The 14,768-nt window shown below is 43.9% G+C and overlaps 1 protein-coding gene across 2 annotated transcripts in view; it reads left to right on the top strand.

Annotated features, from left to right (window-relative positions):
• LOC143737757 (solute carrier family 2, facilitated glucose transporter member 4-like) overlaps positions 1–14,768 on the top strand; it is a 72,823-nt gene that overhangs the window by 40,461 nt on the left and 17,594 nt on the right. For both annotated transcript variants that reach the window (XM_077229610.1, XM_077229611.1), the window contains 3 exons: positions 8,353–8,468; positions 8,648–8,810; positions 9,480–9,667. In XM_077229610.1, the coding sequence (XP_077085725.1) occupies positions 8,353–8,468; positions 8,648–8,810; positions 9,480–9,667 (467 nt within the window). The remainder of the gene's footprint in view (positions 1–8,352; positions 8,469–8,647; positions 8,811–9,479; positions 9,668–14,768) is intronic.

Here is a 14,768-nt window from a genome sequence, read left to right as displayed (position 1 = left end):
TCAGTCAAAATCCTTCAATCATATCATGCCCAAACATGCACGCAGCTGCTTGCTTTTATGTTATAACAGTGCTTGTGTGTGCACACTCTCTGTGCAGTGTTCATGTTGTCTGTGGTGAGTGGATGTAAATGATAATGAGCTTACGATTTAGGATGATTTATGATCGTGGATTAAAATATATCCACCATCTGCTTTTGAAGAAATGTCGTAGTATCGTGCATTCAATCAGCTGCTTCCTAGCTAATGCCGTCAGTATTGTAGACAGTACTCGGCAGGTACTCAAGATGGCGGCATTCAACTGGAAAAAGAGCGGATGACGTAAGAGGTCATGTGACTGATATTTATGTATAGGAATTCATTCGAGCGCTCTGTGAGCGCCACCATTATCAATGTCCGTGCGGACGTCCGTATTTAAAAGCCCTCGCTGGTGTCACACGTCGATTAACCGGTGGGAAAATATCCTCACAGTCCACATACCTAATATATTTATACAATAGGCCTACCTGATAAAGAGTTTTATGTACTATTTTATATCATTTTGGACACAAGAGGGCATTATAGCCCTATGTACGATTTTTTTGTTTAACCAAATAGCACTAAAAACTGTTTTTGACTTTTTCATACTTCTGGACTTGAAAATAGAGAATAAAATGGGTTTAGTTCTAATATTTGTATAATTTTATATAAAAATAAATGGTGTATATTTACATTTTTAGAAGATATGAGACATTTCCTGCTTCATTTTTTTTACATTAATTAAACCCTCGCCATAACAAAACCGTTTGAGATATTCAATATCCGTTCACAATTTAGCATCTTTAATGTATTTTCATCATGTTGAAAAAGTTTGGTGGGAGTAAAATAAACCACTTAGTAGGAGTAGCTAAAAGAGTCTGAAATCCACATTCAGACCAAAATAGCCGATTTCCTTTTGGGCTGGCTTAAAACTTAGAGCACAAAGTTGTTCAGCCCGATGAGATCTATATGTGTACCGAGTTGCATATTATTACATGCAAGTGTGTTTGATGTATGGACAAGTGTTCAAATTCCATTCCAGGGGGCGCTGTCGAGCCTCCCTGCCATGCCCGGGTACCAGCTTCAGCCCGTCCCTTATTGCCGCGGGTTCTGACCAGTGTGCAAAGTTTCAAGAGTTTTCGAGCATGTTAAGGGCCCCAAAAGCACCCGAAAACTGAACAACAATAATTGTTTGTTATTGTTGTCCCCCCCCCCCCCCCCCCCCCCCCCACACACACACACACACAGAGACAGAAGCCCCTTTCACACAGCGTGTTGATCCCGGGAAATTGCCGGGAAATTGCCAGAACGCCTTCTGTGTGAACGCAAACCCGACCCGGGATTGATGCCGGGATTGATCCCGGGTCGGGGACCTAGTAACATTGCTGGGATAAATCCCGGAACCCGCGCTGTGTGAACAAAAGCCGTAATCAATGCCGTGTCGTAATGATGAGGCTGAAGTGAAGTGAAAGCAGGCTAGTGAAACGGTACGTAATGCGCTAGTTTATGATCGAATCAGAGAAAAAAATGCACAAGCGTGGTTTCTCCAGAGAGAAATCGCAGCTCATAAGCAAACTAAACGCTGCTGAGACATTACATGTCACATCGATGTCACGTGTCTTCACAGGATTTTTACGGGTAGTGTGTGAACGCACTCTCTGATTCCGGAAAATCACTGGCAGTGTGAATGAACCAAAATCAAACGAACCCGGGTCAAATCCCGGGTCACTTTATCCGTGTAATTTCCAGAATCTCTGTGTGAAAGGGGCTAGAGAGAGAGGGAGAGAAAAAGCTCCAATCTGACTTCCTGTTGATCAGAGCTAATGACTGTAAATTAGAAAGTTGTCCGGCTTGATGAGAACAATATACATACCGAGTTTTATGATTGTAGGTAAAACTATGAAACATTCGCCCCCACTTTTGTCAAAAGGTGGCGCCACTTTTGTCAAAAGATGTGCCCTTTCAGGGCTTGGGCCCTAATAATCCTTAGGAAAACAATAGGGCCTTTGCCCTTTCAGGGCTTGGGCCCTAAAAATATAGGAGAGCTGGAATAGCAGGGGATTCAGGGAGATACTGTAGATTGTTACAGGGAAAGGTCTATGCTGGCTTGGTTTTCTTGCTGTGTTGTGCAGCACCTCAATAGAATGGGTTCATTGCACTGGGATGGAAATGTATGGCAGCAGAATCAGGGTGCAGCTGACACCAGACAAGTCTCATCACATGGTTTCAGTCACGCACACACTGCTGAAAGTCAAGTCAAGTCACCTTCATTTATATAGCGCTTTTAACAAGATTGTTTCAAAGCAGCTTTACAGTGATAATAGGAAATTAAAATAACAGAGATTGTTTTGGCTTTACAGCAGCTCTAGAATAAAGTTATTGTCCAGCTAAAGTAAGTTTTTGATTGATTCACTTCCGTTGCAAAACGCATTAGTTATTAACAGAAAAATTCTAACGTGCTCGGGCCGCTCACCAGCACAACAACGGCGCTTGGTGGCTCGAGAACGCAAACTTTGAAATAGGTTCTAAGGTGCAAGTTTTTTGTTTTTTTAAATGTTATGATTTTTGTGTAAGCTTCAAAAATGTGAATCTATGAAAACGATGAAGGCGAGCATATGCATATTAAAAAGTACATGTGGTAGGGGAGAGACTTTTTGACTTTTTTCAGTTTGTGTAAATCTACTTGGGGTTCAGAGTATTTATTTTTTCCCACATTAATGTCCCATATGTCTAGTACAATTATGTGGTTTTGTTTTATTAATAAAGTGTATACTTTTTTCTTGATAAACACCAAAAGAAGTGAAGTGAAATGTGACAACATGCCCCATAGTTGGGGCACATTGTAACATGACCATTTGACAGCTTGAAATGTTATCTGATCTAATAAAAAAAAATACAAGACAAACTAAAATATTTTCTCAATAAAATACAATTATTCACTTTTTCATAATAATTAAAAAAAAAAAAAATTTAGTTTGACAACGAACACACCGGAAAACGTCTCGGTTACGTATGTAACCCTCGTTCCCTGAGTAGGGAACGGAGACGTTACGTTGGATGATGACGAATGGGGTTTCGCTTAGAAAGCCTATCAACTTCAAGTATTACAAACGAGGCAATGGCAAATGGCAAATTCCGCAGCCATGGGTCTGCGGAATTTGCATAGCGTATCTCCGCCCTACCTCGTGGGTATAAAAGGAACACGCTGGCAACATGCAGATATGTTTCTTCGCTGAAGAGCGAAGACTCAGGTCAGGCGATCCCCGCGGTACAGCAGAAAGTGGCGTAACCTAGATGTTCCCTTTCGTTGTCACTCCGAGTTACGTCGGATGACGACGAATGGAGTTACCAGTCTAATCACGCCACCTTCTCGGCTGTCTTCCAGTGCCCTGCGTAAATCTGAGGTCCCTGTCGTGAGACTGTCACGGACGAAGGACTTCTATTTACATTAACATTTTACATTTACATTTATTCATTTAGCTGACGCTTTTATCCAAAGCGACTTACAATTGCTATATTTCAGAGGTCGCACGCCTCTGGAGCAACTAGGGGTTAAGTGTCTTGCTCAGGGACACAATGGTGTCTCACAGTGGATTCGAACCCGGGTCTCTCACACCAAAGGCATGTGTCTTATCCACTGCACCATCACCACCCCAATATTTAGCACAGGAATACCTAGGTGCACTGGGGAGCATATCCCATAGCTTAGAGGGAATATGCAATTATTGGCAACCCAGGGGGGGTGGGGGGGGACTTAGAGAATACACATATGACCCGGAGGGATGCATATGGAGAACACTGGGGTGTCCAGCCGCAGGTGGAATATTTCAACCCCAGGGGTGGCAAGGTGGCTTGCCAAGGGAAAGACACATGCTCAGAGAGGCTTACAGTGGAAATACACATGTGGGGGTCACTCAGAGGAGGGACCATGCACACGGGAGGCACCTAGCCGACGCGCAGGCAATAGACACTGGCGCCAACGTCAGGAGTGCTGGAGGAACTCAGGGCTTTCGGGGAAGCTCACCTGAGGAATTTATCGCACATATCCAGTCCGTGGAGTGGAATGGCGAGAAAGCAAAGACACCTGAGCGGGTCCAGTACTAGCTGGTTGAAACGAGTACATGAGAGGACACAGGCTCCACTCTGAGATTATAGAATCTGGCGAATGTGTTCGGTGTCGCCCAGCCTACAGCTCTGCAAATGTCTGTTAGCGAGGCGCCATGCGCTAGAGCCCAAGAGGACGCCACACTCCGGGTGAAGTGGGCAGTCACACCAAGGGGGCACGGTCGACCTTGCTGCTGGTATGCCAAAGCAATGGCGTCCACTATCCAGTGAGACAACCTCTGCTTGGAGAGAGCCTTTCCCTTCAGCTTCCCACCATAACAGACAAAGAGCTGGTCTGAGTTCCTGAAACACTGCGTCCTGTCTACATAGGCGTGGAGAGCGCGTACTGGATAGAGCAGTGCCAAGGCCGGGTCTGCCTCCTCCAGGAGCAGCGCTTGCAGGTTCACCACCTGGTCCTGAAAGGGAGTGGTAGGAACCTTGGGCACATATCCAGGCTGGGGTCTCAGGATCACGTGAGAGTAAGCCGGCCCGAATTCCAGACACGCTTTGTCAACGGAGAATGCGTGCAGGTCCCTACCCTCTTGATGGAGGCCAATACAACCAGGAGCGCTGTCTTCATTGAGAGGAACTTAAGCTCCACTGATTGCAAGGGCTCAAAGGGAGCACTCGGCAGGGAAGTTAAAACCACTGAGAGGTCCCAAGAGGGAACGAGAGGAGGGCGAGGAGGATTCAGTCTCCTCGCTCCTCTAAGGAACCTGACGACCAGGTCGTGCTTCCCAACAGACTTACCTTCGACCGGGTCATGGTGTGCGGCAATTTTTCCAAAAAAAAAAAAGAAACACATTTTTGCGGCCCCGCAGCCAGCTGTGCGCCAGTGCATCCGTGCCGAGCGTGCCCTCAGTCAGGGAATAATACAGGGCGCAATGAGTTGAGTCGTGAGAGGCAAACAGATCTATCTGTGCGTCCCCGAACTGGTCCCAAATCAGCTGAACCGACTGGGGATGGAGTCGCCAATCTCCCGGGAGGGGCTGAAGCCGTGAGAGCTCGTCGGCTGCACACATCAGGGCCCCGGGGATATAAATGGCATGAAGCGACCTCAGATACTTCTGACTCCATATGATGAGGTGGCGGGCGAGTTGCGACATACGGCGGGAGTGCAGACCACCTTGACGGCTGATGTACGCTACAGTGGCGGGATTGTCTGAACGGACTAGTACGTGTTGGTTCTTGAGCATGGCCCGGAAGCGGCGCAAAGCAAGACGTACAGCCAGCAACTCGAGGCAATTCACGTGCCAAAGGCGTCGGGGTCCTGTCCAGGAGCCCGCGGCAGCACCTCCATTGCACATGGCACCCCAGCCCGTGGAGGAGGCATCTGTCGTTACAACAACATGCCGCGAAGCTCGTTCCAGGGGCACTCCGGCCTGTAGAAAACTGAGGTTCGACCACGGGGTTAAGGTCTGACGGCAGGTCGGAGTAACTGGTACTCGGAGGTTGTCGTGTTGTCGTGCCCGCCTCGGGACTCGGTCGCGAAGCCAAAGCTGAAGCGGTCTCATATGAAGCAATCCAAGCGGCGTTGCCGTGGCTGCAGATGCCATATGCCCCAGGAGCCTCTGAAAAAGTTTCAGTGGAACCGCACTCTTGCCCTCGAACTGTCTCAGGCAAGTCAGCAGTGACTGCACGCGCTCGCTCGTAAGCTGCGCGGACAACCCACCGGTTTTCTTCGGGACAATGAAGTATGGGCTGTAGAAGCCGGACCTCATTTTGGCTGGAGGAACAGCCTCAATCGCACCCTTCGCCAGCAGGGTGGTAACCTCCACTTTCATGACAAGGGCATTGCCACCGACCATAGTGGAGCGGACTCCCCTGAAGCGGGGAGGAGACCGCGCGAACTTAATCGCGTAGCCGAGCCTGATCGTCCGAGCGACCCAGCGGGACAGCTTGGGAAGTTCTAACCAAGCTCCCAAGAACTGTACCAGCGGGGTCATACGAGCCACAGACTTCCCATTGGTGTGGGGGCACAGTCATTGACTGCGCCCTGACAGAGGAGACCAGGGAAGGACGAACGTTCCACTGGAGTCTGCTCTGCCAGGGGGCTGGCGACAGAGGAGGATGAGAGCGGCACGGTCCGGGGACGGCGCGCACTGTCATCCGGCTCTGGGACAGAGGAGGACGAGGGGTGCACGGCCCGGGGGCGGCGCACCATGTTGTCAGAGAACTCTGTGTGCTCAGGGATGGAAATGTCACTTCTTTCTTTTGGTAGACCTGCAGAGTGGCCACGGCATGCAGAGAGGCAGCCGCCTGTCCCGCCGCTCTGTAGGACTTCGTAGAACCTACAGGCTTTGGATGGGTGCTTAGGCTCGCCGCGAGAAGAAGCACTCTGAGGACACAGTTGCACCGCAACAGAGCGTTCAACCGGGGGGAGCCCAGTGTACCCATGGGCAGCTGCCCCATCGAGGGGAGGAAAGGCGGATGAAGCCAACAAGTGGTCGCGGGAAGACATGGAGGTCTTCCAGGACTTCGAGATTTCATCATGCACGACCTGGTAAGAAAGGTATTAGGGCAGGCTGCGGACGGGAAGCCGCAACTACACCCAAAAACCGATCGCCCAGCCGCGAGCGCTCGGGACAGGGTGGAGGGGTCCACTCTAAACCAATGCTCGCGGCCGCCTGGGAAAGCATGGCCGTCATCTCTGGATCAGAATGAGCCACAGCCGTATTCACACCCGAAGGTGGCAGCTGTGACGAGCCGTCACTTCCAGACGAATCAGCCCGCCCTGTGATGCTGCGATTGACATCACGTCTTCCTCTGGAGCGCTAAAGGAAACCCGCGGGACATCAAAAGACAATCCCGCAGAAACCCCCTGAACACTCGCGGGTTGCAACACAGAAGAAGGTGCTGTGGGGCACGGACAGATAGTCGGCGCTTTGTTCCACACAGTCACCCTCAGATCACCCTGGCCACCAGCTGAAGTAGAGCCTCTCGTGGAGGCGCAAGATCGGGGTGTGGATGAGGGGACTCTCTCTCTTTTGCGAGATCATTGAGTCTCGATCTTAGTGTTGCGATGGTCATGTTCCCACAGAGAGAACATGACTCATCCACGAGCGCTGCTCTAGCATGATTAACCCCCAAACACAACAGACAGCGCTCGTACCCATCAGAGTCAGACACAAGTCGACCGCAACCAGAAGTGCACAGGCGTGGCATCTTTAAAAAGACGTGCCGCTTGCAAGCTCTTTTTTGAGAGAAACTCAAGTGCCGAAGCGCCCGCGGAGAAACACACTTACTGGCAAACCACGCACAGATAAGCATGAAGTGTGCACTCGCCGGGAGATCGCCGTCACACCAACACCAGAGACTTTGCTCGTCTCGAAGTAGCTGACAAAATGAGAGATGGCTTAGGGAGTGAAGAATTAACTTGGCTCCGAAGCGAAAACATATCAGCATGTTGCCAGCTTCTTCCTTTTATACCCACGAGGTAGGGTGGAGATACGCTATGCAAATTCCGCAGACCCATGGCATTTCTTTGCCATTGGCTCGTTTTGTAATACTCGAAGTTGATAGGCTTTCTAAGCGAAACCCCATTCGTCGTCATCCGACGTAACTCGGAGTGACAATGAAAGGGAACACAGCTATACAACATAGTTCAAAACATAATAATAATAAATAATTTCTGAACATTGACTATCAGTCTTTATTCACCTTTTTCCTCATGTTTTCTCAATAGAATTAATAAAAGTACAGAATAGCAACAGATAGCATAGTTCTAATAGGGGCACATTGTAACAGTTTTACAACGTGCCCCACCTGCTCAACTGGGATTTAAACCCTGCCAGTGTCTTCTGCTGGTTAGCGAAGCATTAAAGAACTATGTCAATTGTTAAATAACATATTGGAGATTAAAATAATATCAGATTCGTCTAATTTTGCATAAACACATAAAATAGAGATGAAGAATTTACAAAAGAAATTTACTTTTGCTATGGTTAAATAAATATTCAGTGATATCTTCCAAATATTTCTGAATTTTGGGGCAATTTTTTCTCTATATAGTGTTGATATGGCAACTAGTAAATACACTTAGTTTTGTCATGCTAGCACATGTGGAGGTATTTAAAACAAGTGTTACAACTAGTCCTGCGTTACGTTATGCCCCGGTCACCCCTGCTGAAGACTAGAAGTAATAGCTGCTGAAAATTTTGTTTTGTCGTCACTGGAATTAATTACAATATTACTGTTTATATTCAGAGGAGTCTTGTTTTTCTTTTTCATAAGGGTTGGCATCGGGATTGGTGCCAATGTATGTGGGCGAGATTGCCCCTACCAGTCTAAGAGGAGCTCTGGGCACCCTGCACCAGCTGGCCATCGTCACAGGCATTCTTATTGCCCAGGTACAATAAACTAAAAGTTCTTAAGTTCAATCATACTGTTTTTTCCCCTTTATATTAATTTTCACGTTTCCTTTGAGCTCATAACTACTGTGACTGGTCTCCAGTCCTTTATTATTTCATTTTCAATATTTTTATTTTTCACTCATTTCCCATTATCAATGTCATGATCTTCTCTTCAGATCTTAGGGCTAGAGTCTCTGTTGGGCAATGAGCAGCTGTGGCCAGTTTTGCTGGGTGTTACAGTTCTACCTACAGTCCTGCAAATGACGCTGTTGCCTTTCTGTCCGGAGAGCCCACGCTTCCTATATATCATCCGCTGCCAAGAGCACCATGCAAAGAGTGGTGAGGAGTCATGGGTCATTTCTACAGTTTGGTGCATTAATGTCCCCATGAAACAATACTGCATATTTTACATAAAATGTTAATCAACTTATTAACTTAAAATGTTAATTCCATATGTTTTTTCCAGCTTAAATGTGCCCCAATAAATAAATATCAATACCAAACACTTCATGCTGAGAAGGTGCACAAGGAGCAGTGCCATACAACGCATTTGAGATGTCTGAACATTTATTTTTTAGAAAAAAATTCAAGATAGTTCTTCCAGTCCAAAACAGTTAAAAGCCATTATTTACATCATGGCTCACACTAGAAACATTAAAAAGGACAAAAAATTGCACCCTGGTGACCCTGACATACACCGGGGAAGGCTGAATGGCCGAAATGCATCAGTATGCAGTGTTTTTGTCCTTTTTAATGTTTCTAGTGTGAGCCATGATGTAAATGAAGGCTTTTTAACTATTTTGGACTGGATTTTCTTTTTTTTTTCAAAAACATATGTTTGAAACCCAAGCAAAGAGCATCTTCTGGGAACATTTGTTCAACATATATGTCATATCACAAATATTTGTAATTAGTATGTAGGCCTACTTTTAATATAATTTAAGAATTTTTAAATGGTAAAATACACTCTAACCAATGAGCACTTCAGCTTATTTCCTCTCTATTCAGCTTTGCGGCGTCTGACTGGCTGTCTGGAGGTCAGTGATGACTTAGCGGAGATGAAGGAGGAAAAGAGGAGGATGGACATGGAGAGGAAAGTGTCCATTCCTGAGCTCTTTCGCTCTCCTCTGTACCGGCAGCCCATTATCATCTCTTTAATGCTGCAGCTCTCTCAGCAGCTGTCAGGAGTTAATGCTGTGAGTGCTGTAGTTGTCAAGTCAAGTCACCTTTATTTATATAGAACTTTTTACAATACAGATTGTTTCAAAGCAGCTTTACAGTGATAACAGGAAAATAATGCTACAAAGTTTGTTTCTGCTGTACAGCAGATTTAGAAGAAAATAGTGTCATATTCCAGCTTAAGTAAGTTCAGTGATGGTTCATTTTTGTTGTAAAAATGTTATTAATTTAGTTCATTTATATAAATATATATATATATATATATGGAGAAAACAGTGATGGTAAAATGTCTGCATTTATATAGCGATGTCATCGTCCAGCTCAATTCAGTTCTCTTATAATGGTGTCAATGCAGGCAGATCAGTAATATTGTTGACTATTAAGTGTCCCCAACTAAGTGTAGCAAATCAGCTCTTAAGAAATGTTAATCAATCAATCATAACCTATTGATTAAGAATATTTGGAGCAGTTAATAGAATTAACTTAATGTAGTAAAATGAATATTACAATCCATCCACCTGTTCGTCCCGTGAACACTCAGTGTTAATTGTTTATCAATTCTAAGAAATGTTCATTTCCGGGGAAGGGAAATGTCTTTCTTACTGTACTGTAAAACTAAGAGCCTGTAGTCAAAATCTAAATCAATAAATAAACCTTGTTGCAAGCAGGGAATCAGAACCAAATATGTATTTTGCACAAGTTTTATTAACTAAATCACAAACATAACTAAAGTAAACACACATACATACATACATGCATAGGTAAAATGGTGAGTGACAGAATGAAACCGGAAGCAGGAAATGGAACTATGGAAAAGATCCATGTAGCTATGAAAAGAACCATCAGCTTATCATTTTCAGAGCACCTCATTAAGGTATACTTGCACGGCCTTTGCAGTGAAACATTTCATGAAGTTCCTGAAGAGGGATTTTTGATGGTCCCATGAGTCTCAATCGATTTTCTTTGGCATTGATTGAAGAAATGGTGATGAACTTGCATGGTTGGTTTGACTCTGTTCCTATGGCTAGAGTGCAGATTGTGGTGTGCCGGCACTGGGCTGGAGAGAACACGCAGAGCAAACAGGAGAAGGGAGGAAGTTGGAAGAGTTTGATGGTGGGAGTTGCGTTGTACTTCTTCTGCATTGAATGAAGACGTTGTGCCAAACTACTGAGGTTGTCCTTGATTCTGTTGTGGTTGAGAGAGTCCTCTCTCTCCTGAATGAGCACATGGCTGGTTGTGAGTCAAGGCATGCAGCCCTGGGCCCACAGGACAGCAACCCGAACGTACAAGAGAGGGCCAAGAGAGAGAAGGGCTTGTGTAGAGCCCATTTAAAGCTTAAGAAAGGTTCCACCTTTCAGGGTTGGCTCAACCAATAAGAAAGGGGGAATTTCTAAGCGAGAGATTCCTCTGTTGGGAGGATTTATGACACTATCACAAGTGTGGTTAGACATATACCTTGCAGGTTGTGTCCATTTATACTCAAATAGATATAACAAACACACGCTGACTTTCTATCAATTCGTACTGGCTGCAGATAAAGTCCTAATTGTTGGTAATTTTAATATACATGTAGATAACGAAAAAGATGCATTGGGATTGGCATTTAAAGACATTCTTAACTCTATTGGAGTTAGACAACACGTGTCAGGACCTACGCATTGTCGTAATCATACTCTAGATTTAATATTATCACATGGAATCAATGTTGATGCCGATGAAATTCTGCAGCAGAGCGATGACATCTCAAGTCAAGTCTAGTCATCCTCATTTATATAGCGCTTTTAACAATGTAGATTGTTTCAAAGCAGCTTTACAGAGATAAAGATATAATTTAAGGTAACAGAGATTGGTTTGGTTTTATAGTGGTGCTTGAAAAATGTTTTTTCCAGCTAAAGTTAGTTTTGATTGATTCACTTCCGTGTAAATGATCATTTGTTATTAAATTAGGGGCCGCTAAGACGACACCGTTCTCTCTAAACAGACTTTAAACGTGAACCTGTGATAGACGCTGATGGCGTTCACATGCGCATTAAGAATTGATTCTATAGTTATGTGCGTTTGAATATATGTGCGCAGGTTTGTAATTCCTTACAAACCATGCCTAAACAAACTACTTGTCTATAAATTTTGATGCAGAATTTTTATTTTATCTTATCACTTTGGGTAGGTACGCGAACCGAAAAATTCCACAACGCTTTATCTGTAGAGTGGTATAGGGATCCTCCATAGGGAGAGGCTAGTTGGCACTTCAGCACTGCATTGTCATCAGGTCCAGGCGAAAGTCCTTCGTCAGATCTGGAAACGGCCTGGATCCAGCAGGCTGCGGGAAAACCTTGGGATAAACAAAGACACTAAAATTAGCGTAGATGCCATTCTTCTTATGATGTAACGAGTACATCAGGATTTGAGGGAAGTGTTCCCAGTTCCGGCTGACCCAATCTAAGCAGCCTAATATTGAATTATAGAAGTGTATAGAGTGTTATGTGAATGCTAGGTCAAAGAGATGTGTTTTTAGTCTAGCTTTGAACTGACAGACTGTGTCTGCTTCCCGGACAATGTTAGGAAGATTGTTCCAAAGTTTTGGTGCTAAATAGGAAAAGGATCTACCGCCAGCAGTCGATTTATATATTCTAGGTATTATCAACTGGCCGGAGTTTTGAGATCGCAATAGACGTGAAGTACTATAATGCGTTAAGAGCTCGCTCAAGTACTGGGGAGCTAAACCATTTAGTGCTTTGTAAGTAATCAGCAATATTTTAAAATGTATACGATGTTTAATAGGGAGCCAATGCAGTGTTGACAGAACCGGGCTAATATGGTCGTACTTCCTGGTTCTGGTAAGAACTCTAGCGGTTGCGTTTTGAACTAGCTGTAGTTTGTTTATTAAGCATGCAGGGCAACCACCCAGTAGAGCATCACAATAATCTAGCCTTGATGTCATGAACGCATGAACTAGTTGTTCCGCATTTGTCAATGAGAGCATATGACGTAATTTAGATATATTTTTAAGATGGAAAAATGCGGTTTTACAGACACTAGACACGTGACTTTCAAATGAAAGATTGGTATCAAAGAGCACACCCAGGTTCCTAACTGACGACGAAGACTTAACAGAGCAGCCAACAAGTGTTAGACGGTATTCTAGGTTATTACGTGTGGAAGTTTTTTGTCCAATAATTAGAATCTCTGTTTTTTCAGAATTTAGTAGTAGGAAATTACTAGTCATCCAATTTTTAATATCAACTATGCATTCCGATAATTTTGTGAATTGGTGAGTTTCGTTAGGTTTGGAAGAAATATAGAGCTGAGTATCATCAGCATAACAGTGAAAGCTAATTCCATGTTTCCTAATGATATCTCCTAAAGGTAGCATGTACAGAGTGAACAGCAACGGTCCTAGTACTGAGCCTTGTGGTACGCCATACTGAACTTGTGATCGATAAGACATCTCTTAATTTACTGCTACAAACTGATAGCGGTCAGATAAATATGATTTAAACCATGCTAGTGCAATTCCACTAATGTCAACATAGTTTTCTAGTCTATTTAAGAGAATGTTGTGGTCAATGGTGTCAAATGCAGCACTAAGATCAAGTAACACTAATAGAGAGATACAACCACGATCGGATGATAAGAGCAAATCATTTGTGACTTTAATGAGAGCAGTCTCAGTGCTCAGTGCTCAGGATACTGCCTTTTCTAGTATATTTGACAGAAAAGGTAGATTTGAGATCGGCCTGTAATTGACTAATTCTGTAGGATCAAGTTGCGTTTTTTTAACAAGCGGTTTAATCATAGCCAGCTTAAAGGTTTTTGGTACGTATCCTAGAGACAAAGATGAATTAATGATGTTAAGAAGAGGATCTATGACTTCTGGAAGCATCTCTTTCAGTAGTTTAGTCGGTATAGGGTCTAACATACATGTTGTCGATTTAGATGAATTAACGAATTTGCAAAATTCTTCCTCTCCTATGGCAACAAATGAATCAAATTTTACCTCGGGGAGACTATAATGCACTCCCTGATGTGATGCTGTAGTAGACAGTTGCATAGTTATAATTTTGTCCCTAATATTATCAATCTAATAAGTGAAGAAGTCATTACTGCTGTGTTTCTTGGAAACTTCTGGGCTTGAAGCTTTCTTTTTCGTTAGTGTAGCCACTTTTTCAAATAAATACCTTGGATTATGTTTATTTTCTTCTAATAGGGTTGAAAGATAAGCAGATCTAGCAGCTTTTAAAGCATCTCTGTAAGCAATCGAGCTCTCCTTCCATGCAATCCTAAATACCTCTAGTTTTGTTTTCTTCCAGTTGTGCTCCATTTTTCTGGCTGCTCTCTTAAGGGCCCGGGTGTGCTCGTTGTACCACGGTGTTGGACTATTTTCTTTAATCTTCTTTAAGCGCAACAGAGCAACTGTATCTAAAGTGCTGGAAAGGAGAGAGTTAAAAGTTTCGGTTGCAATATCAAGTTCTTCTAAGCTATCTGGGATGCTGAGACGATGAAACTGATTAGGAAGATTATTGATAAAGCAATCTTTAGTGGCAGAGGTGATAGGTCTAACATACTTGTAACACGGAGTTGGCTTTGCAGCCTTGGCTAAATGTAATTTACACGAGACTAGATAATGATCTGAGATGTCGTCGCTCTGCTGCAGAATTTCAAAAGCATGAACATTGATTCCATGTGATAATATTAGATCTAGAGTATGATTACGACAATGAGTAGGTCCTGACACGTGTTGTCTAACTCCAATAGAGTTAAGAATGTCTTTAAATGCCAATCCCATTGCATCTTTTCCATTATCTACATGTATATTAAAATCACCAACAATTAGGACTTTATCTGCAGTCAATACTAATTCTGATAGAAAGTCAGCAAATTCTTTGATAAAATCTTTATGGTGCCCTGGTGGCCTGTAGACAGTTGCCAGCAGAATTCTCAAACTTGATTTATCGTTTAAATTATATATTTTTACATTAAGGACCAACACTTCAAAAGAAATATATTTTAAACTAGATTTTTTAGTGGTTTTGAAAATATTACTATAAATTACAGCAACACCTCCCCCTTTGCCTTTCAGGCGAGGTTCATGTTTATAACAGTAATCATGAGGGGTGG

The sequence above is a fragment of the Siphateles boraxobius genome, unplaced genomic scaffold (assembly GCF_051911475.1).
Source record: "Siphateles boraxobius isolate OS27281-9 unplaced genomic scaffold, OSU_SipBor_1 130, whole genome shotgun sequence".
NCBI classification, from domain to species: domain Eukaryota; kingdom Metazoa; phylum Chordata; class Actinopteri; order Cypriniformes; family Leuciscidae; genus Siphateles; species Siphateles boraxobius.
This window is presented reverse-complemented; position numbering and strand designations above follow the sequence as displayed.